Consider the following 22,029-nt stretch of genomic DNA (forward strand, 5'->3'; position numbering starts at 1 on the left):
CAGGGCAAGACAGAGTTGAATCAGATTGAATGAACGCAGATAGAAATTTATCACCTGAATGTGTCTCTGTCTTCCTTAGAACACTTCTGGAAAAAAAAAATCTGTATACAGGGATATACAATACAATATAACACAATATAAAGATCATTTAGTTCAAATGCATTCAGTGGTGGATGAAGTACTCACTGTTTTTTTTACTTAAGTAAAAGTACAGATACAGGTGCAAAAAATTACTATAGTAGAAGTACAAGTATCTAAAAAAATACTCAAGTACAAAAGTACTTGCTTTAAAATTTACTTTACAAGTTAAAGTAAAAGTATTTCCTCCCAATGCAAACAAATATAATACACGTATATGTTTTATATACATACAGAGATTCATTCATTCATTCATTTTCCATGCCGCTTTTCCTCCGTAAACCCTAAATTGGTTGCCAGCCAACCCAGGGCACAATGAGACATACAACCATTCACGCACACACTCACACCTACAAACAATTTGGAGCGTTCAATCAGCCTAACACGCATGTGGGAGGAAACCGTAGTCCCCGGAGAAAACCCACGCAGGCACGGGGAGAAAATGCAAACTCCACACAGGAAGGCCGGAGAACCCTTGATCTCAGAACTGTGAGGCGGACGTGCAAACCACTTGGCCACCGTGCCGCCAAGAGATCTGAGTCAATATTCAAAGAAGGAACCAGAAAATTAATTGACTCTCAGTTTTATTTCAGACTGTGCAGAATGCATAAAAACAAGCAAAAAAATTGACTGCACTATAAGCAGAAGCTTAACAAGCTCAAAAACTCCAAAATTTAGCTTCATGGAATATTGCAAGCAACTATCGGATGCATATCGCCACCTACTGTGCAAGAGAGTGGTGGTTTTTATTGGTCACCTGCCTAATCTTGCTTGTACTCGTGTTGCTGCCTCTAGTGCTCGTTTACGGTATAGTTGCACGGGGCTTATCGATTGCACCGGAGGCATGAAAACGAAAATATCAATTCACAATGAGAAAAAGAAAACCAACAAAAGTATCGTGGAACTCAGGCGACAATTTGAAAAGTAGTGGAGTAAAAAGTACAGATACAGTGGTATGAAAAACTATCTGAACTTTTTGGAATTTCTCATATTTCGGCATAAAATCACCATCAAATGTGATCTGACCTTTCTCAAAATCACACAGATGTAAAAACAGTGTCTGCTTTAATGAAACCACCCAAACATTTATAGGTTATCATTTTAATTAGGATAGCATGACCAATGCTATGCTAAAAAAAAAATTAAGTGAACCCTCTGCCTAAGGAGACTTAAAGAGCAATTTAAACCAATTTTTACCAAACAATTTAAGTCAAGTGTGTGCCCAATCACTGATGAGTGGTTTAAAGATGTCCTGCCCACTATAAAACACACACCTGGTAAGAAATGTCTTGATGAGAAGCATTGTCTGATGTGCATCATGGCTCAGTCAAAAGAGCTGTCTGAAGACCTGCGATCAAGGATTGCTGATTTGTATAAAGCTGGGAAAGGATACAAAACGATCTCTAAAAGTCTGGATGTTCATCAATCGACAGTCAGAGAAGCTGTCTACAAATGGAAAGAGTTCGGCATGGTTGCTTCTCTCCCAAAAAGTGGTCGTCCACCAAAGATGACGCCAAGATTTCAGCACAGAATACTCACAGAGGTAAAAAAAAAAAAAAAAAACAACAACCCTAGAGTGTCTGCTAAAGACTTACAGAAATCACTGGCAGTCCAATATCTCTGTCCACACATCAACCATACGTATGTAAAACTATGGCTAAGAATGGTGTTCATCGGAGGACTCCACGGGGGGAGCCACTGCTGTGTAAAAAACAACATTGTTGCTCGTTTAATGTTCGCAAAAACGCACTTGGACGCTCCACAGAAGTTTTGGAAAAAAAATTTGTGGACTGATGAAACCAAAGTTGAATTGTTTGGGAGTAACACACAGCGTCATGTGTGGAGGATAAATGGAACAGCTCACCAACATCAACACCTCATCCCCACTGTGAAGCATGGTGGAGGGAGCATCATGATTTGGGGCTGTTTTGCTGCCTCAGGGCCTGGACAACTTGCAATCATTAATGGAAGAATGAATTCAAAAGTTTATTGGGCTGTTTTGCAGGAAAGCCCGAGGCCATCTGTCAGACAGTTGAAGCTAAAAAGAAGATGGATGCTGCAAAAAGACAATGATCCAAAACACATATGTAAATCAACTTTAGAAGGGTTTCAGAAGAACAAAATACATGTTCTAGAGTGGCTAAGTCAAAGTACAGACTTGAACCCCATTGAGATGCTGTGGCTTGGCCTAACGACAACGATTCATGCCAGACATCCCAGGAATCTGACTGAACTACAGCAGTTTTGTCGAGAAGAATGGGCCCAGCTTAGTCCTGATCGATGTGCCAGACTGATCCGCAGCTACAGGAAGCGTCTGGTTGAAGTAATTGCTGCCAGGGGGGGGGGGGGACCAAATATTAAATGTGATGGTTCACTTACTTATTTTTCCCCCTTGTGTCATTGTTTGCATACTAACCTCATTGAAATATGAAAACCTATAAATGTTTGGGTGGTTTTAGTTCAAGCAGACACTTTTTTTTTCATCTGTGTGATTAAAACGTACCACTTCATATTTGTACTCAAATAAAGTACAGATATACATAAAAAGAACTAAAGTACAGTAACGGAGCACCTTTACTTTGTTACATTCCACCACTGAATGCATTTCATCTTCTCTGCAAATTATATCACTACAGAACAATCCAGGAGCATTTCTCATCAAGTACTGTAATAGATGGTCATGAATAGTCATGTGTTTTCAGAAAATGATTTCCTCTGATAATATGCAGCCACGTTTCCTTCTGTACGAACTCCATAGAAATTAAAAAATGGAAACAAACCTTGGCTTCTCAATGTTTTTCTCTTTTTACACTGTTTATTTTGTTAAGTCATTTCCAGTCACTGCACAAGATAGAAGGTGAATTAACCAAGAATCTTCCAGATCATCTGGTCCACCTCGTCTTTTGAGTATGTGTTAATTACACCCTATGGAAAGCACACCCCATGGTTCTTTAAGAACCTTTGGCATCCTGTTGCTTTAAGTACTCTTAGAATGTCTTATGAGCTGTCCGGCATTCTTGAAAATGCAATCATTCTTACACACAGGAACAACTAACTTGAAAATTTGTTGAACATTTACTTGTATAAACTTGCAGTTTCTCAGTTCATGTATAAGTACATTGATGGAGATATTGAAATGGAAACAGAACATACTGATTTAAGGACGTGACTTTTTGGATGTTAAATGGTCTTTGTTAGGCGCATCTTTGGTAAAAACTATGCACAGATCTTTGTCTGCTTCCAAATCACCGGACCCAAGTTGTCAAGACTGACAGCTATGAGAAGTGGCCAACAAAAAGTCAACATAAAAATGGTTCTTGAGCATTTTGTAATTGTATCTGTTTTTGGGTTTGTCTTCTCAACAGGAGGACAATGAGATACCATCCAGTGTGCTGGTCAAGGATTCAGTCAGGACCCCACAACCAAGCCAGTATGACGCAGAGTCCACTCAGCCGAACATGTCCATTGCCAGCTCTGTCGATGGTCTCCAGACCATAAGCCTTTCCTCGGATGAGGATCTCTCAGTTGGCAGAGCGGAGGGAGAAGTACTGGAGGCTGCTGAAGGTAGCTCCCACATGTTTGAGCGAAGGTCTGACAAGTTCAAGCGCTCTAGTTTGAAGAAGGTCGACAGCCTCAAGAAGGCCTTCTCGCGCCAGAGCATCGAGAAGAAGATGGCGCAGATCACCACCAAGATTGTGCCACCGGAGAAGCGTGAAAAGATCATAAAGACCCTCAGTCCGACTCACCCCAAGAGCCCTTCGGCTAAGAGCTCCACGTTCAAAGTACCGCCCATGACGTTCAACATCAAGAAAGTCAGAGACGGAGATGTTCCTTCGCAAGAACTTGCCTTGGGAGAAGGGGCACACGTGGAGATCTCGCCACTGGAATGCTCACCTGGAGATGCGGCCCTGGGTGAGGCAGTTGTCCAAAAGAGTCAACAAATGCTGAGTCAGCCCAATGGTGAAGGCATAAAAGAGGAGCTGGCGGTCAACGGAGATCCGCCGAGCATCCAGTGTGAAATAAACGGCGACCGTTCAGCCGGTCTTGCAGTCCCTGAGCATGATGACGACGTCGGCGAGGATAAGGATGAGGAGGAAGATGAAGAAGCAGAGGCGGCCCACAAAAATGACGAGAAGCAGTCTCTCACAGCAGCTACAGAAACAGTTGCTGTAAATCAAATCTCCTAATCCTTTGTTTTCCTACATCAACACCAGTAGGCATAAAATGTCCACATGTAGTAAATACTTTCATTGTTATTGTCAAAAATACAACACACACACACACACACACACTAATAAAAAGCAGTGATCCGCTGATATTTTGGGGGGATGACACACTGTCCTCCAAAGTAAATTCAAAATTGCTTTTGCTATTAGTTTAAACTGTAAATATAACAAACTTAGAATTTTCTTCACTGTACATCTTTGAACCAACTTACTTTCCTATTTAGACGGGGATTAGGTGCCATCTTGTGGCATCTTGGGATACTTTAGAAAGAGCTAAAAACAGCTTATGTTATGTCAATTGTGCATCGGTAACTGAGAATAGGTAGGCATTTATACTGGTTTAGAACAGTGACTTGCATTGGAGTTCATCTGACTACAGAGAAGTAGACAGAAATCTTGAACCCCAACATATAACATAAGTCTATATTTCAATTTTGACCTTAATTAAAAAAAAAATAAAAAAATAAAAAAGTCTTTTTTTAATCTTTTAGAATCTTCAATCAATTGCACACTGTTTAACAAAATGATAGCAAGAAAAACAAAACATATTGTGACATCTGGATCTCTAAGAAGCACAACTCAACACTACCACATGCTGGTCATAGCACCGTACATACCAGTTTTAGTTGATTTTGTGGTCAAAAAGAAAGACTAAATGTCTCACGCTTTCATTAGATATGTTAGACAGTCCGTTAAAGGTCAGCATGGGCAGTACATCTGTGATGAAACGTATATTATTAGAGATTTAATGAGGAAACATCAAGGTCTCTTGTGTGAAGCCATGGACTAATCACAGCCTGCCTGAACCTCTGTGAATTTGGCCCCCATTAGAAGGACATTTATAGAAAAATGATGTCATTCGTTTGTCCTAGGTTTGTGCTAGTTTGTGCTGAAAATGTTTTTGTTTCTGCTGCTATCGTTTTTGAGATACGAACAATTCTCGTGAGAGTCAGGTCAACTAGGCCTCCATTTTGATTAAAAAATGGCTAAAATCGGTGTCAATCCTTCGTGCTATGTTCGTGCTGTAAAAATTTTCATTTTTGCTGTTATCGTTTTTTGAGATATCGAGATATTGATTTTGAGTGGTGACATCACACAGCCCTCGATTTATTGCAAAATGGACCCGAAGTGGTGCCACTGGTTTATGCTATGTTTGTACTGTAAAAAAAAAAATAAAAAAAAAATGTTTGTGCTGCTATCGTTTTATTGCCTGGAACTCCAGACTCACCTCTGTTCCAGCGATAGTCTGGCGACCGTTCCGCTGATCAAATTTCCAGGGCGTAGCAAGCCAAAGCAAACAGATAGCGGAGTGGACCAATCACCGACGGGCGGACGTGACATTGGTAAACCGACAAGAAACTCTTGCGTGAGGAAATAAACGTACAAGGAGAGTGGAGAATGGAGTTTATTTAACTATGGCTAGCACGGGACAGACTGCTGGTTTTAGCAACTTGATGTGTTTTTGGTCATGTAAAACTGAATTTACCGCGGATTGGAACATATTCTCGGCTCTCCCGTTCGCCATCTGTGTTGTTGTGGAGAAGACTATCGAAGAGCAAGAGTGGCGTTACTTGTTAAGAACACGTCACGCAAATAAACAAATCTGATTTCACATTTACTTTCATTCTGGCTCAAGAGGCCAATGAGGAGCGGGTTCCCAGACTGTTTAAAAAATACAGGAGGAACATTCTGGCCGTGCCAGGCAAATCGTTTTCTAGATATTGTGATATTAATTTCGAGTGATGACGTCAATCGCAGCACCTCCGTCGCGGCTAACGAAGCGTTCCAACTCTCAATATCAGAGGGGTCTCCCAACAACTAGCGCAAACGTAGCACAAACAAATGGCACACCTACAGATCTATTTTGTAGTAAATGGGGGGCTACAAGTAACGTCATCACTCTAAATTAATATTTCATCACTCTAAATTAATATTTCAAGCCCCCCATTTATTGCAAAATGGACCTTAAGGGGTGCCATTCGTTTGTTCTACGTTTGCACGAGTTGTTGGGACACCCCTCTGCAGAGGTGGGTAGTAACGCTTTACATTTATTTGAATAACTTTTTGAGAAAAATGTACTTTTAAGAGTAGTTTTACTAAGCTATACTTTTTAGTTTTGCTTGAGTAGATTGGTAAAGAAAAACACTCTACTTTTACTCCGCTACTTGGGCTACACAAGGATTGTTATTGGGTTTTTTGCCAGCGATGGCAAGAGCAGAGACGTGCCTGGTATATTACCGGGGTAGCTCGACCGGTTAATAATCACATGACTCCATTATACCAATCAGACGCAAGCTTGCCGTTCTATCTTCACACCAGCCTGTTCAATCATGTGGTGTCTTCAAAGCACCATAAAAATGAAGTATTTGATATAGAGCGCTGCCCTCAACATGACTAGAAAGCAGGGATTTTAACCTCTCTCCCAGTTTTTATTTGGCACCAATTGACCACGGAAAACCAGAGATATGATCCTTTTAATTTCAAAATAATAATTATGAAGGAACTCTTCACTATTCAAACTCGGAACTATTTTCTCCACCAGAGGGCACTCATGCTCTTTGGACGAATAATGCTTCAATTATGTAATTTTATTTCTCTCGTCAGATTTCAATAGGTTTTTTTTTTATTTCTTTGGCTTAATGTAATGGATTATTGCACAGTATCACAATGTTAGTGATTTCTTGGGTATTCTTTTCACCAAATACTTGTACTTGTTCTTGAGTACATTTTTTAATGACTTTTTTTACTTTTACTTGAGTAGTATTATTTTGAAGTAACACTACTCTTAAACTCTGGCTACTCTACCCATCTCTGCCCCTGTTATTTTGAGAGTTGGTGCTGCAATTGACGTCTTAACCCAAATTAATATCTCAATATCTATTAAACAATAGCAGCACAAACAAAATATTTTTTCCGCACAAACGATCACAAACCTAGCACCAAAAAAATGACGATTTTTCTATAAATTTGCATCTGATGGGGTGGCCACCTTCACGCAGGTCCTGCATGAACGGATGGGTGTTTGGTCTCATGAAGCAACATAGGAACAATGACTCAACGTGACTACTGTAGCTGAGCTTCTTATGCATTTGAACCAGAAATAGGAAAACACAGCTATTTTGTGTGATAAAAATCATTGAAATTATTGGGTTGAAAGAAAGAAGAAAAATAAATGTAAAAGCACGGACCATGGGACTGCAATGAAACAATGCAATGTAATCATAAATCGTATTATTTTTTTACTATTCACATTCAGTGGAAAGAAAGACCCCATGCATTTAGAAGTCGAAATAGAAGGTATGATAACCAGGCAGTTTGTCTAGTAACTAGAATTCGGTTGCAATATTTTCTATTGCGGTGAATCAAGCACCTGGAGTTTTGCAAGTTTCAGTCCACTTACGAATCGGCTAAATTTTACACCACGTTCACTGAGTCCGTGGATTGACAGTTGACCACGCATGACAACAAAGTGAGATCAGTACAAAATTTAATCCGATAATTGGACCTTTGTTGATTTGGATTGGAATCTAGTTTAGAATGTTTGTTGAAGGTTATTGTTCAACTGTAGTAGGGCATGAAACTCCTTGAAAATAGTGCCATCAACTGGAGCTCCAAACTTGCACATCTCCTAGGCACCGCTCCAAGTATCTCCCCTCTTGCTGGGCATGTCTGGCGTGCAACTGAAAAACAGCTTCTTTGTTCTGGCCTGTTTTTTTTTTCAATCTGAAAACGAGTAAATCTTTGGCAACAAAACTAGTTGGGTAGTGAGTTACCAGGGTTTGCGAGAGCAGGAATGGGAATCCAGTGGTAGCTTTCCGATTATGCTGTTTTATAGGGAAGATGTATTCACTCTTACACCACTGGGCCCGAGCTCAAATTACCCAGGTGTGAGTGCAGTAGCTTCATGCCATTTAAGGCAGGGGACGGCAACCTTTACCACTCAATGAGCCAATTCGACAGCTTCCTCAAAATAGACTCTGGGAGCCACACATACTTATTGACATTTGAATAAAATGTGTCAGCTCTAATACATAGCCTACATGAATGTGTATATTTTGGATAGATACAGTGTGTACATTCTTTGGTGTATATTTGATTTGACAAAGGAGTTTTGCCTCCGCTTAGTTGGCAGAATAAGTGGTCACTTTCTACCAGTGGTGGTTAAAGTAAAAGTACTTCGTTGCTGTACTTAGTAGAGCTGGGAATCTTTGGGCACCTAACGATTCGATTACGATTACGATTCAGAGGCTCCGATTCGATTATAAAACGATTATTGATGCACCCCACTCCTTTTTTTTTTTTGTTTAATTTGTTTTGTACATTAGTTCCAAAATTGTTCAAAAATCCTCTCAGGCTAAACCAAACTACTATTTCAGTATCAAGTTAACATATAGCAGTAAAGAAATATACAAAAATAACAGTAAATAAAAAACTCCAGTCCCCATTCTATATCAGCAGCTTTAAACTACTTTCAATTAATTTAATGTTGTGAATCAACCGTTAAAGTTGTTAAAATTGCTCCTGTTATTCCATAATTTCTCTTTTGTCTACTTTCAACATGTAAAAGTTTTAAAACTATTTTAAAGATAGATTCAAGTCAATATTTTACCGATTTAGGAGTATTTTAGATAAAAAGTTAATTAGGTTCGCTTGGAAGGTTCGCAACAACAGCCTTGCAGGGAAGTATACTGCTTTAAGATGGCGGCCGTTACTAACGCCCGCATCTAGTTTTTTGTAGATGTGCTGGTAACGATACCAGGCTATAATGCATCTAGTCCTATATAAATGATATCTAGCGTAACATAATGTGGCTAGTAGCAGCTTTTCGGCAGCAGTCAGGTATGTTGTTGTTTTTTTTTTATCTCGTGGCATGAGTTGAGCTAGAGCCGTGAGTTGAGCATTGGCGTTACCCGAGGGGCCGGGTAATGAGAAGCATGATGTTTAGCTACTCTCGCTCCGTCCCTAATTGCTTACCGAAGACCGCGCGGCGCGCTGAGTGTGTCGTACTTCTGCTTTACTTGGCATATTTCAATAATCGGAATATGGATGTTTGTGAATCGTTCTCGAATCTTCCACGGCCGAATCGCGAATAATCTAAGAATCGGAAATTTTGCACACCTCTAGTACTTAGTGAGCCTTGAGGAGCCATATCGTAATTGAGCACTAGAGGCAGCAACACGAGTACGAGCAAGATTAGGCAGGTGAACAAGATATTGACCAATAAAAACCAACAGTGTAGCTGCGCACCATCAGAACGGTGTTGCACACTCTTGTACAGTAGGTGGTGGTATGCACCTGATACTTGCCTACAATCTGCCATTATGCTAAGTTTTGGACTTTCAGAACGATCATGATTCACGAACTATGTAGTGAAGAGATCGACTGATATGAGTTTTCAGGACTGATACCGATACAGAGAATTAGTAGTTACATGGGCCGATAACTGATTTTTTGGAGCCGATATTCATTTGCAGTAAAAGTGTAAAAAATGGCGTAAAAAAAATTGAATAATGCAAAATTTCTGCATTTACCTTTGGTATGTGTTATCTGTCCGGACCTTCTCACACAAGAAAACTTTTCCTCTCACTCTACAGTATGTGTGCGGTCAGCTTGTTCGGAGGCTCTGCCTTTACTGTTTGGGGGGTGGCGTGGTTCAGTGGTAGAGTAGTCATTCCCCAACCCAGGGTTGTTGGTTTGATTCTCTGCCCCGATGACCTTGCCTAAGTATTCTCGGGCAAGATACTAAACCCCACTTTGTTCCTGGTACTGCGTGAGTCGGTAGAAGATATTGCATGAAGTATTTTGAGGGCCTTAAAAAGGTGAAAGGAGCAATACAAGTTGAAAGAATCTGACCTTTTAGCCAGATTTCCGGAATCACGCCAGCCGACCCGCTGGAACCGCGCTAGCGCAATACCAAAGAATCAGAGGATGGGGTGAATACTAGCGCAGGAGAGAGAGGCGCGGCCAATACCGATATACAGTGATCCCTAGCTACTTTGCGCTTCAAACTTCTCGCCCTCAGTCCATCGCAGATTTTTTTTCAATTAAAAAAAAAAAATACAGATGAGCTGTCCCGAGCCTATCGCCTAGTCTCACTCTCCCTCACCCCCTCTCCCTGCTCTTTGTTGGTCATGCAGTGAGTGCATTGGAGTTGCTTATTAAGAAAAAAACAACAATTGACAGGTGTTCAATGTTTGAAGTTCGCTTCTCTGGCAAGATCAAAGCGGCACATGCATCAATCATCGTTTAACAATCAACTTTAACAATTGCTGTGGCAACTCATTGTGTGTAAGTGCTGCTCACTTACTTGAGGAGACTCACTCAATGAAGCATTTAATAAAGCCAGGCATTTTTCTGCTTCATACTTGTTTAAAAATAATCCGGTGGGACAGTAATATGTTTAAAACTTATCATAATTATTACATTTGAAGTGCTTAAAAACTATTTATCAAAAAATATATACACATAAAAGGTTTATTTTAATTATACTTCGGGAAAAAAATTAACTTGTCTTATATAGATCACTTTCCAATGCTAAGTCTGAATAAATACTTTCTTTTTACATTTTTATGTGTATGGGGGCGGGGGGCTACTTCGCGTTTTGTCACTTATCACAGTGATTTCTGGACCCCATTAACCATGAAATACAAGAGATCACTGCAAGTCAAATTTTAAGATATCGGTGCGACCAATCGGTCTTTCTCTAATATAGAGTCACGGTTGCCACTCGCAAGGTGTAACCACAAGTCCTTGCGCCTGTGAATGGCTATTGCTGGCTATTTGTATCATTTTCTGCCCAACAGATTTTAATGACGTCTTATTTTGCACATGGATTGCGATATAGGAGGACTATGTAATTTTTTAATACATTAATAGTATGTGTATTGTTTATCTACATATCTATAGCTGTAATCTGTACTCCTCAGATGAAAACCAACAAATCATGCTAGTCGTCATACTACCTTCACAAGCGTCAAGCACGGCTATTCTACCAATAGCAACAGAGCTGTGTCATCACCCCTAGCATGCATTGTGTGCATAAAAAATGGGACCTTCCGTGAGTCAAAAAATATGTACTAAATATTATAGATTTGAAGATCAATGGCAATATTTAAGTGCTTTTAATAACGCATCCAAGTACAACAGAACAATTGTGGCTTATTAGGGCTTACAAGTCTTTATTCCTGGTAGTTCCTTTTAAATTTTGCAAGCACCAGAGTAAAATTTAATCCAATATTGATTTATTTAATTAAAAAAAAAAGGGGGGGGGTTGCCGACACCTGATCTTGGGTAACAAGGACTTACTTCCACTTCATTAAACATAAGAGAAAAAAAAGAATATCGTAAAGACAAAGTGTAGTATATACTGTATGTCTGAGTGATTATTTGCTTCTTGGTGGATTCAAATGCTTCCAATGACATGGAACAGCATACTCCTGCAGCTCCTGCAACATGCACAAGCTGGTATGAGTAATTACACTCCTACAGGAATGGATTCCTGTGATTTTGGCAGATAAGAACAATAGTGAAACATGCCTTTCCCCTTTTTCTTCTGTGTGGTCCTTTGCTGAAATGTGTTACATTGCAAACATGTTGTATAGAATTAGTGAGTTTTTACATATAGTCACTGCTCTTTTGTTCTTACTCCAATGTCGGTATGGGGACATATTAAAAGTGTGCTTAGTATACAAATACTTGTGAAATGACACCACAAAAGCAAATATTTTGTCAGCTGCCTATCTCTGAAAATATGCCTTTGTAAAAAAAAAAATTTTTTTTAATCGATATTTGCTTGAGCCAGACCACACCGTCGGAGTGTGAAAGTGGACTAAGCTGTAATTATCTTATTAATCTTTAATGTATTTTAACAGAAAAATGTTCGTTTCATTTGACAACTGGGAACTGTTTCAATTGCACGATATGTCTCTAAAACCTGTTTTTCCATGTTTGCTCATCTGATAACATAAGGGATGAAATTAATGTAGATGTGAATCAACATTGTGTGTTATCCCTTTTCTTATGAATGCAATTGCTAGTTAAGTCAGATTTGTATTTTTTCTTTTTAATTATTAAACTAAGATTGAACACTTTGCTCTGTACAGTTGATGCGGTCCAGTGGCTTGACTCCTAAGTGAATTAATGTGAGCTCTTCTTCTTATTCTTAGAAATGTTTAACTTTGTTGTCGAATTTTCATTTATACTGGTCTGGAAATAAATCTTCCTTATCTGTTTTCTTGTCTTATTCAGTTAGATAATTCTATAGTGCACACGTATGCGCACATCAGTTAAAAGCAGCGTGTACTTACTGTTTTCGTTTTATTGTCTTTTTGTCTTTACCTTTCTATTGCCTCAAAATACATTTTGCGTGTGTTTTTCTGTGATAGCTTCTAAGCATTGTGTTTTCTTGTGTTAGCTAGTGCCTGTGACAAGATTAAAAAAAAAAAAAAAAAAAAAAAAGAAATAGCATTATTATATAAATTAAAATCATATTTTGAGACGATTTGACTATTTAACAATTTGGCCAAGCACAGATGAGGTGAAAGGAGTCGTTCAGCCCCGCCTGTCATTATAGCGCTCTAGCGCCTCCAGCTGGGTGCTGACGTCGGCAGAGGAACAATTTCAGCTGATTTAGAATTCAGCCCATTGAGAGGGAAAATTCACAACTAGGAAAATGCGACAGAGAGCAGAAAAATGTCATCATTGTTTTATTCTCTCTACTCCAATATTTTTACACGATATTCTTTTTATCTAAGTATTTTTTTCCAGTTGCTAAATAAATTGAAATGGTCATGACAAATAACTTGTGCTAAATGGAATATGAAATATTAAAACTGCATTTGTTCAATACGACAAGGCTAAATTATCCCATAATGGTCAAAAGTGCCGGCTTCTTAAACCTCCCAAACAGTATTTTATGCAGCTGGAGTTAGCTTTTGTCATTTCCCTGACACGGCTTTGGAGACGGAGGAAAGAGCGTAAGCAAAACAGGAGGCATGAGAGTGACATGCTAAGCTGAACCGAGCAGCTCTTCCAAGCCTTTTCCTCGCCTTTCAAAAATGAAAAAACACACAAAACACCCCCGACTCGTTTTACACACGGCGTTTGAGTTTATTTTCTTCACTGATCGGCCAACCCCCAGCGTAGAACAAGCTTCGGCCCGTCACTCTGCTGCGGCCCCGACAGGCAGGCAGTGCTCGTCATCGGGTTCCAGAGGGGGCTGAATGCTGAAAATGCATTCTCGGTGGACAAACCGGCCGACGTCGGAGCGCGTGGCTGCCCGAGCCCAAGCCGAGTATAGCGCTCTATGGCGGGCACGCGAACAGGATCGAGGGGGTTGGAAGTCTGGACAGAATCGAGAACCACGGCGTGAGCGGGGGGCTCCCCAAGCCGAGGATAGTGCTCTCTCGGCAGGCACACGAAGAGGGTAGAGAGGTGTGGAAGTCTCTACACAATCGAGAACCGCAGACAAGAGAACGTTGCTGCCCGAGCAGAGGTCTCTTGATTGTCGAACTTGTTTTGGCCATTCTTTGCGGTGAACAAAGATCTTTTGGAAATCCAAAAAGCCTCACATTCCTCTCACAGGTGTAGCAACAAAAGCCTGCAGAACAGTAATCCACAAAATCAGCGGAATCAGCAGTCCTTCTGCTTTTGATAGTAATGGCTGTATTATGAGATGATTAGTCCGCTGACGTCACATTCGCCTTTTTCCTCAATCTGAAACCATGGCCGGAAGTCTCATCGTAGCGCGGGACTCAAAAAATTGAATAATATATATCGATTGCTTCCGCACACATCCAAGCGACCATTTCATTCAGGAGCATAAAATACTGGGTGTAATATGAAATAAACATGTTTTTTTGTGTCACAGGCACTTTAAAGAGTGTTTATCTGTTGACCACATTAGTCACGCAGTGTATTTAAACCATCCTAATTTGATATTATTACATTCAGTATTTTCTTAAGGCATGTTTAGTGCATTCTTCCCATATGCATCTAAACAAAACAAGCTGAATGCGCACAGTAGTAGTTAGGATTTCAAATTCACCATTGATAGGACGTTTTGTTATATATTATATTCCATATTATTAGACATTATTTTTTGGCGGTACACCGGCTGCTCTGGGAGAGAGTATCATCCTGCTGACTTGATCCTAGGAAAACCTAATTTGCGGTTTTAATGGTCAAAATGGGGCACTTTGAGGCAGCGTGATGAGTGTGAACCCGCCTGGCGCAACCCATTATGGTTATTTTCAAGCATGTTTGGATGAAATTACAGTGATGAACCTCCTAGCGCTTTGGGCAGCAATCTTGACCGCCCGAGACGCTCTGTAGGTGGGCACAAGCACAAGGAGGATCAGGCTAAAAGACCCGTGTCGGGCATCTTTTGCTTTTTTAGCCCAAAAATATGGCACTCTATGGTGGCTTGACTGTTGTTGATCATTTTGGTAATTTAACATTTAAGATTTAACCAACAATTTTTATGAGCCATTACATGCAAAGTGACATATCTCAAGCAGTTCTCGTTTTTTCAGATTGAGACATTACATTTTATTAAAAGAACAAACTTTAAAAAATTAAAATACGGTGAAAAGCTTCAGTTTTGTACACAGTTGCCACTAAGAGTGTGACAATATCTCAATACGGCGATATATCGTGATATTTTGCAATCTGATCGGTTATCAACATGCTCCCGCTAAGTATCGATACTTTTATTTGACATATTGAACAAGGACTTTGTTGTATGCAAACAAACATAATCCAACAAAAATAAAGTTCACTGGAAAAACAATAATTATGCACAGCCACTTGCAGCTGGTGACGAAGTGGTCACCGGATTTCATCATAGCTTTGCTTTCATCACCTGAGTTAAGAACATTTTGCAATGTAATTGATTTTTCAATTTAGATGGATTATTTTAATGACATTTGGTGTTGAATGACATAAAATAAACCGGGACCCTAAATTGGACGGAAATGAATTACAAACAAGCCTACATAAATTTACTGATTTATATGATATTAATTGAGAACCACTTCCCATCTAATTTACTACACAAAGTGTTATCACTGCCATTTTGATACAAAAATCTATAAAAATGGTTTGAATAGCTTCCAAGGTATATAAGGTGATGTGCATGTTACTGTAATTGATAGGCTAAATGTTCAATGCAAAATAAGTCAAGATTGACTTCTAACTTTCTTGTGCATTGGTTCAGGTGACACAATGTTCGATTCAAACCTTTGTTTTCAAAAACTACTTAAGAAACATTTTAAAAACTTCCAGAATTCCAGAAGTCCCTTTTTAAAATGGGGAGCCATCCAAGAATGGGTCCAATTGTGGGGGACGCTGGAGCACCCCTAGACTCAGAAAAAAATAATGGAAAAAAAAAATCTGAGATATCAAAGGACCGATCTACATCTGAGGCATACTAGACTACCTCAAGACTCAAACCAAGGTAATTTCATGAAATTCTGGTGTGATTTCATTTGAATTTCAGTTCATCTTCATGTCAGTGTCCCCTTGAAATGGACCCATTCTTGGATAGCTTCCCCGTTTTTTTTTTTTTTTTTTTTTTCTTTCTCTAAATAAAGGGAGTTGCATTCTCAAGCCACCAAAAATATATATATTTTCCTCTTTTTATATTTTTTTAATTTATTTTTTGTTCTTTCCTTTATGTCTATCATCACTTGTTACTCTGTTCCCTTTAAAAGACAAATTTAATCATGACATCATCATATGTTATTGTACGTACAATGCATGCTATCTGTGGGATTCCAATAAAAAAATATTTTAAAAAGATAAATTAAAAAAAGAGTATAATTAACAGCACAATAAAACATTTCAGCAAAAGAGCTCCATAATTTGGACACCACTGGCATAGCTAGCCGCCAATGCCTTTTGAACTGGGAGGGTTGACAATCTCTACTCATTCAAATGGATTGGGTAGAGGATTCAATCACACTGAAACATGAAGGTTCACTGCCAGCCCCTCTCGGTTCAAATGGGAGGGTTTTCAATCGCCGTCATTAGCAGCCACAGAGTTTTAATATTGAATAATATTTTTAGGAAAAAATTGATTTTCTGCGAAGAGAATTTAGAAGAGAGCTTGTAGGTAGTAAAATTGTCCACTGTGTGGCAGCAGAGGACAACAATCCGTAAGTATTTTCTCTGGCGTTAAAAAACAAATCTCTTCAGTGCAGCACCCGAAACGTCGCGATGAAAGAGTTTTCTCGCGAGAGGAAGCTGACTGGAGTCCTGGTCAGAGCATACTGTATATGCACTTATATGCATCCATGTTGTTCAAATGTTGACGATTGAGTGTTCTAAAATTCTAATTTTAAAAAGGAAAAAAAAAAGCCTGAAGTAACAAAGGTGATTTTGTGAGTTATTATTTAATTTATATATAAGCATATTTAATGTTATTTGATCAAAACAATAAGAAAACACATTTATAAAAGTAATTACTGAAAAATTCAATACTAAATTCAAACACGTTTTTAATGCTAGTGTAACTTCACGGCAAACATAATATAATATTATTGCATATTAAGTATATATATCATATTATTGTCTGGTATTATATATATTATTATATATATTATATGAATATATATTATAGGCGGCACGGTGGCTGAGTGGTTAGCACGTCTGCCTCACAGTTCTGAGATCAAGGGTTCAATCCCGGGCTTCGGCCTTCCTGTGTGGAGTTTGCATGTTCTCCCCGTGCCTGCATGGGTTTCCTCCGGGAACTCCGGTTTCCTCCCACATCCCAAAAACATGCATGGTAGGCTGATTGAACACTCTAAATTGTCCATAGGTGTGAGTGTGTGCGTGAATGGTTGTGTGTCTCCTTGTGCCCTGCGATTGGCTGGCAACCAATTCAGGGTGTCCCCTGCCTACTGTCCGAAGTTAGCTGGGATAGGCTCCAGCACCTCCGCGACCCTCGTGAGGAATAAGCGGCATGGAAAATGAATGAATGAATATATATTATAGGCAGCACGGTGGCAGAGTGGTTAGCATGTCCGCCTCAAGGTTCTGAGATCAAACGTTCAATCCTAGGCCTTTCTGTGTGGAGTTTGCATGTTCTCCCTGTGGGTTTTCTTCGGGTACTCCGATCCCCCCCACCCCCCACATCTCAAAAACATGCATGATAGGCTGATCGAACACTCTAAATTGTCCCTAGGTATAAGTGTGCGTGCGAATGGTCGTATGTCTCCTTGTGCCCTGCGAATGGCTGGCAACCAATTCAGCATGAATGACTAAAATACAGAATATATGGCGGAAAACACTCACAAGACGTAAAAAGCAGTCTCTGTTCTTTCACTCCTCTTTAAGAGAATCTGCTGTATTCTAAGCCAAAACAACTGTTGTGTTCGACAGAACAATATGTCTATATGCTGCCATAACAGATTCATGGCGCATTAAGCCCCCCAACTATTTTTAATTTGTCCGTTTTACCCTGGAAACCTCCGTTTACAGACATCGCGCAACCGCTTTTGTTTCAACCTAACCATAAAACAAAGGTAATTAATTATATTTATTATTCAAAATGTCTGTCATTTTTAGCTTAGAATCATTAATTGATGTCTAATATTTCGTTTAAAAAAATGACTGAAAAATTATTCACTCGCGTATTTTAAAAATTTAAACAAATGACGTCACAATGAAAAAAATGGTGTCTGTAAAAAAGTCGCAGATATCTACCTCATAACTATCGCTTAATTGTATTTTTTTGGTTCCTGTTGCATTTTCTCCGATATGTTAGATGATAAATAATCGATCCAAACAAAGAAAAGTTGGAAAAAAAAGTTTATAAGGGTGAATATATGAAAAAGAAAATCTTGACCACTCCTCGATGTCTGCGATTTCTGCATCGGGACCCTTGTTATATTACCATGTTTCACCCATAAAATCTCCCCAAAAATCCAGCTGTGCCCATTCACAGTTTTGTCTTGACACTCAGTGATACATGCTACATGGAGTTTTTGGACCGAAACGAGTTAAGTAGTTACGATAATATCTCGTTAAAGTCATGGTGTCTTTAATTCTACTCTCGCGTCCTCTAACCTTCAGATAGGGTTTTGCTGTTTGAAAAAAACAAATTTAATGCCCTTCTGTTCAAAATTTTTCTTCCACCAGAAAATTGAGATTTTAAGCTTTCCAATGATGTATCACACATGCATATCGGACAATTTTGAAAGTTGGCCAAATTGGGGGTCACAGAGCGGAACTTCAAGTCACCTGAGAGTTTTCCGCCATATACATATATATGGTCATGGACAAAATTATTGGCACCCCTAGAATTTTTCCAGAAAATACAGCATTTCTCACATAAATTAATGCAATTACAAATTCTTTCAGCATGAATGTGTTTATTTCTTGGATGTGCATTGGAAAAACACAAAAAAGCTGAAAAGAAAAGGCAAAATGTACACAATTTTCCAAAGAATGCAAAAATGGGCTGGACAAAAATGTTGGCACCCTCAACTCAATATTTGGTCGCGCATCCTTTAGAAGAAATAACAGAAAGCAATCGCTTCCTATAACCATCAAAAAGTTTCGTGCACCTCTCAGATGGAATTTTGGACCACTCTTCTTTTGCAAACTGTTCCAGGTCTCTCAGATTTGAAGGGTGTCTTCTTGCAACAGCAATTTTGAGATCTCTCCATAGTGTTCAATATTATTTATATCAATAGCCAGCCAAAAGATCAATAGATCATCAATAGCCACATCAGAATTCTCCAGCGCTTTGTCACCAACCATTTCTTGGTGCTATTTAAGGTATGTTTGGGTCATTGCCCTGTTGGAACACCCATGACCTCTGACACAGGCCCAGTTTTCTGACACTACACCCTACATTCCGGCCCAAAACATTTTGCTAGTCTCCATATTTCATGACTCCTTGCAGACTGTCAAGGCACCCAGTGCCAGAGGCAGCAAAACAAGCCCAAAACATCATTGGACCTCCATCATGTTTGACACTGTGTTCCTTTCTTTGTAGGCCTCATTCTTTTTTCTGACACTGGTCCCAAACCATTTCATGGTGCTATTTGAGGTATGTTTTGGGTCAATGTCCTGTTGGAACACCCATGACTGGCCCAAAACATTTTGATAGTCTCTATATTTCATGACTCCTTGCACACTGTCAAGGAACCCAGTATTCCCTACCAGTGTTTTTTTTTTTTTTTTTAAATTCATAGCCGCTATGTCAGGTTTCGTTGTAAAAGCCCTTATTGTCATAAATATGAACTGAACTGAACTGAACTGGACTGGACTGGACTGGACTGGACTGGGATGGATGGATGGATGGATGGATGGATGGATGGATGGATGGATGGATGGATGGATGGATGGATGGATGGATGGATGGATGGATGGATGGATGGATGGATGGATGGATGGATGGATGGATGGATGGATGGATGGATGGATGGATGGATGGATGGATGGATGGATGGATGGATGGATGGATGGATGGATGGATGGATGGATGGATGGATGGATGGATGGAGCAACATTTCATGCCAGGATTCTTTCAAGCATCCATGCCACACACCTGTGTGCGCGTGTGAAAAATATATACATATATGTAAGTATGTATACATTGCTGGCCAAAAGTTGGGACCCTTGCAATTCTGTCACATAATGCTCAATTTCTCCCAGAAAATGATTGCAATTACAAATGCGTTGGTAGTATTATTGTTATTTATTTTGCTTGCAATGAAAAAACACAAAAGAGAATTGGGAAAAAAAAAAAAAATCAACCCAATTGCAGGGGTGGCAATACTTTTGGCCAGCTGTGTATATGCATATACTGTACATACATACCGTACATATACATGACATTTAACACATTAAAATGTAAGTGTAATTAATTACACCACACGTTTATTATTCACTTTTGGTCTTCATTTTTCTGCTTATTTGTCATTTTAAATAGGAGTTTTATGTCCTCTCTGGGTTCATCTCATGTCAATTTGCTGGGTCCTTGCTCCTCTGTTTTCATGCTAGCCCCTCCCACTAGAAATTCTATCGAGGAGATGAGAATATTGACAGAGGAGTTAGGCGGGAGGAGGTTCATATGCAGAGGTTGGTTGAGGAGCCAAAAATTTTACTCAAGTAAGCGTAGTGTTACTTCAAAACAATATTACTCAAGTAAAAATAGTAAAAATGTACTCAAGTACAAGTAAAAAAAAGTATTTGGTGAAAAGAATGCTAAAGTAATGTGTAACATTGTGAGTAACTGCTTAAGATGTTTGATTTTTTTTTTTTTTTTTTTAAACAATGGTATTTTTTTCTCAGCACAAAGTTACCTATATGAATACCGAATTGGCCCGAATATAAGACAGCCCTGATTATAAGACGACCCCCTCTTTTTCAAGACTCAAGTTTGAAAAAAAGACTTTTTGAACACCAAATTAATTTTTATACAGAAAATAATTACAGTACATCCGAAACAAATGATTATAACAATATATCTGAGAGAAAAAGCATGTTATTTTGCCTGATTCAAATCCTTAATCAAATCATTAATATCTGAACATTTAAATATGTAAACTAAAGTGCAATCACATTCGTAAATGAATGGCTTCTGGTTTTTGAAATGTAAATAAACCAATCTATTGTGATAAAACAACAAAATCGCAATAAGTGCATTAACCATCAAAGTGAAGTCTAACTGTAACTGTAGTCGTGAAACAAATCTGAATAAGGAAAAACATTGCAATAAAATAATGCAAACTATTCTATTATCTTCTCTTTTCATTCTTACCACTTTCTTCTTCTTCGTGTCAGGGGTTCGCTTTGGCCTGGGGAGTCAAGTTCAGCATTCGCTTCAATGATATCTGGCGCCATCTGGTGTCGCGAATGGGTATAATGTCTAGACCCCGAATATAAGACGACCCCCACTTTTTCAGTCTTATTTCAATGCAGAAAACACCGTCTTATATTCCGCCCAATACAGTATTATAATACTGTACTATAACATATTACATAACCACATTAAGCTAAAGAAATACAACAACAACAAAAAACACTGATTTCCGTCAAGAGAAAAAAAATCTACAGAAACTAAGCATTATTCGTTCAAAGAGCATGAGTGTCCTCTAGTGGAGAAAACATATTTCCCATTGTGAAACTAAAACGATCATATCGCTGGTTTTCCGTGGTCAATCAGTGCCAAATAAAAACTGGGAGAGATATTAAAATCCGTACTTTCAAGTCAAGTTGACAGCGGGGCTTTATATCAAATACTTCATTTTTTTCAGTGCTTCAAAGATGCCACGTGATTGAACAGGCATAGAACGAGTCTGATCGATATAATGAAGTCATTTGATTATTAGTGCGACATCTCAGTGGTGAAACTGTGAAACTGGATGAGCAACTGTTGGCATCCCCAGCATAAAAATAAGTAAAATGCAATGTGTACAATAAATGTAATGACGAATGTAACCCAAAGTAGCGAAGTAAGTAGCATTTCTTCTTCACAAATTTACTCAAGTAAAAGTAAAAGGTATTGCTTAGTAAAACTACTATCAGAAATATATTTTTCTCAGAAAGTTACTCAGGTAAATCTAACGCGTTACTACCCACCTCTGTTTATATGTTTATAGAAATAGGTCAATCGCTCCTCGATGACGTCATTGGTAGGCATCACCATCAAGTA

The 22,029-nt window shown here is 39.0% G+C and overlaps 1 protein-coding gene across 1 annotated transcript in view; it reads left to right on the forward strand.

Moving 5' to 3' along the window:
* Positions 1-12,675, forward strand: part of LOC130927086 (caveolae-associated protein 2-like) — a 48,794-nt gene extending 36,119 nt beyond the window's left edge. Inside the window, exon 2 of the mRNA XM_057852624.1 lies at positions 3,504-12,675. Within this exon, the coding sequence (XP_057708607.1) occupies positions 3,504-4,325 (822 nt within the window). The 3' untranslated portion in view covers positions 4,326-12,675. The remainder of the gene's footprint in view (positions 1-3,503) is intronic.
* Positions 12,676-22,029: the final 9,354 nt, after the last annotated feature.

The sequence above is a fragment of the Corythoichthys intestinalis genome, chromosome 12, assembly GCF_030265065.1.
Source record: "Corythoichthys intestinalis isolate RoL2023-P3 chromosome 12, ASM3026506v1, whole genome shotgun sequence".
Lineage (NCBI taxonomy): Eukaryota > Metazoa > Chordata > Actinopteri > Syngnathiformes > Syngnathidae > Corythoichthys > Corythoichthys intestinalis.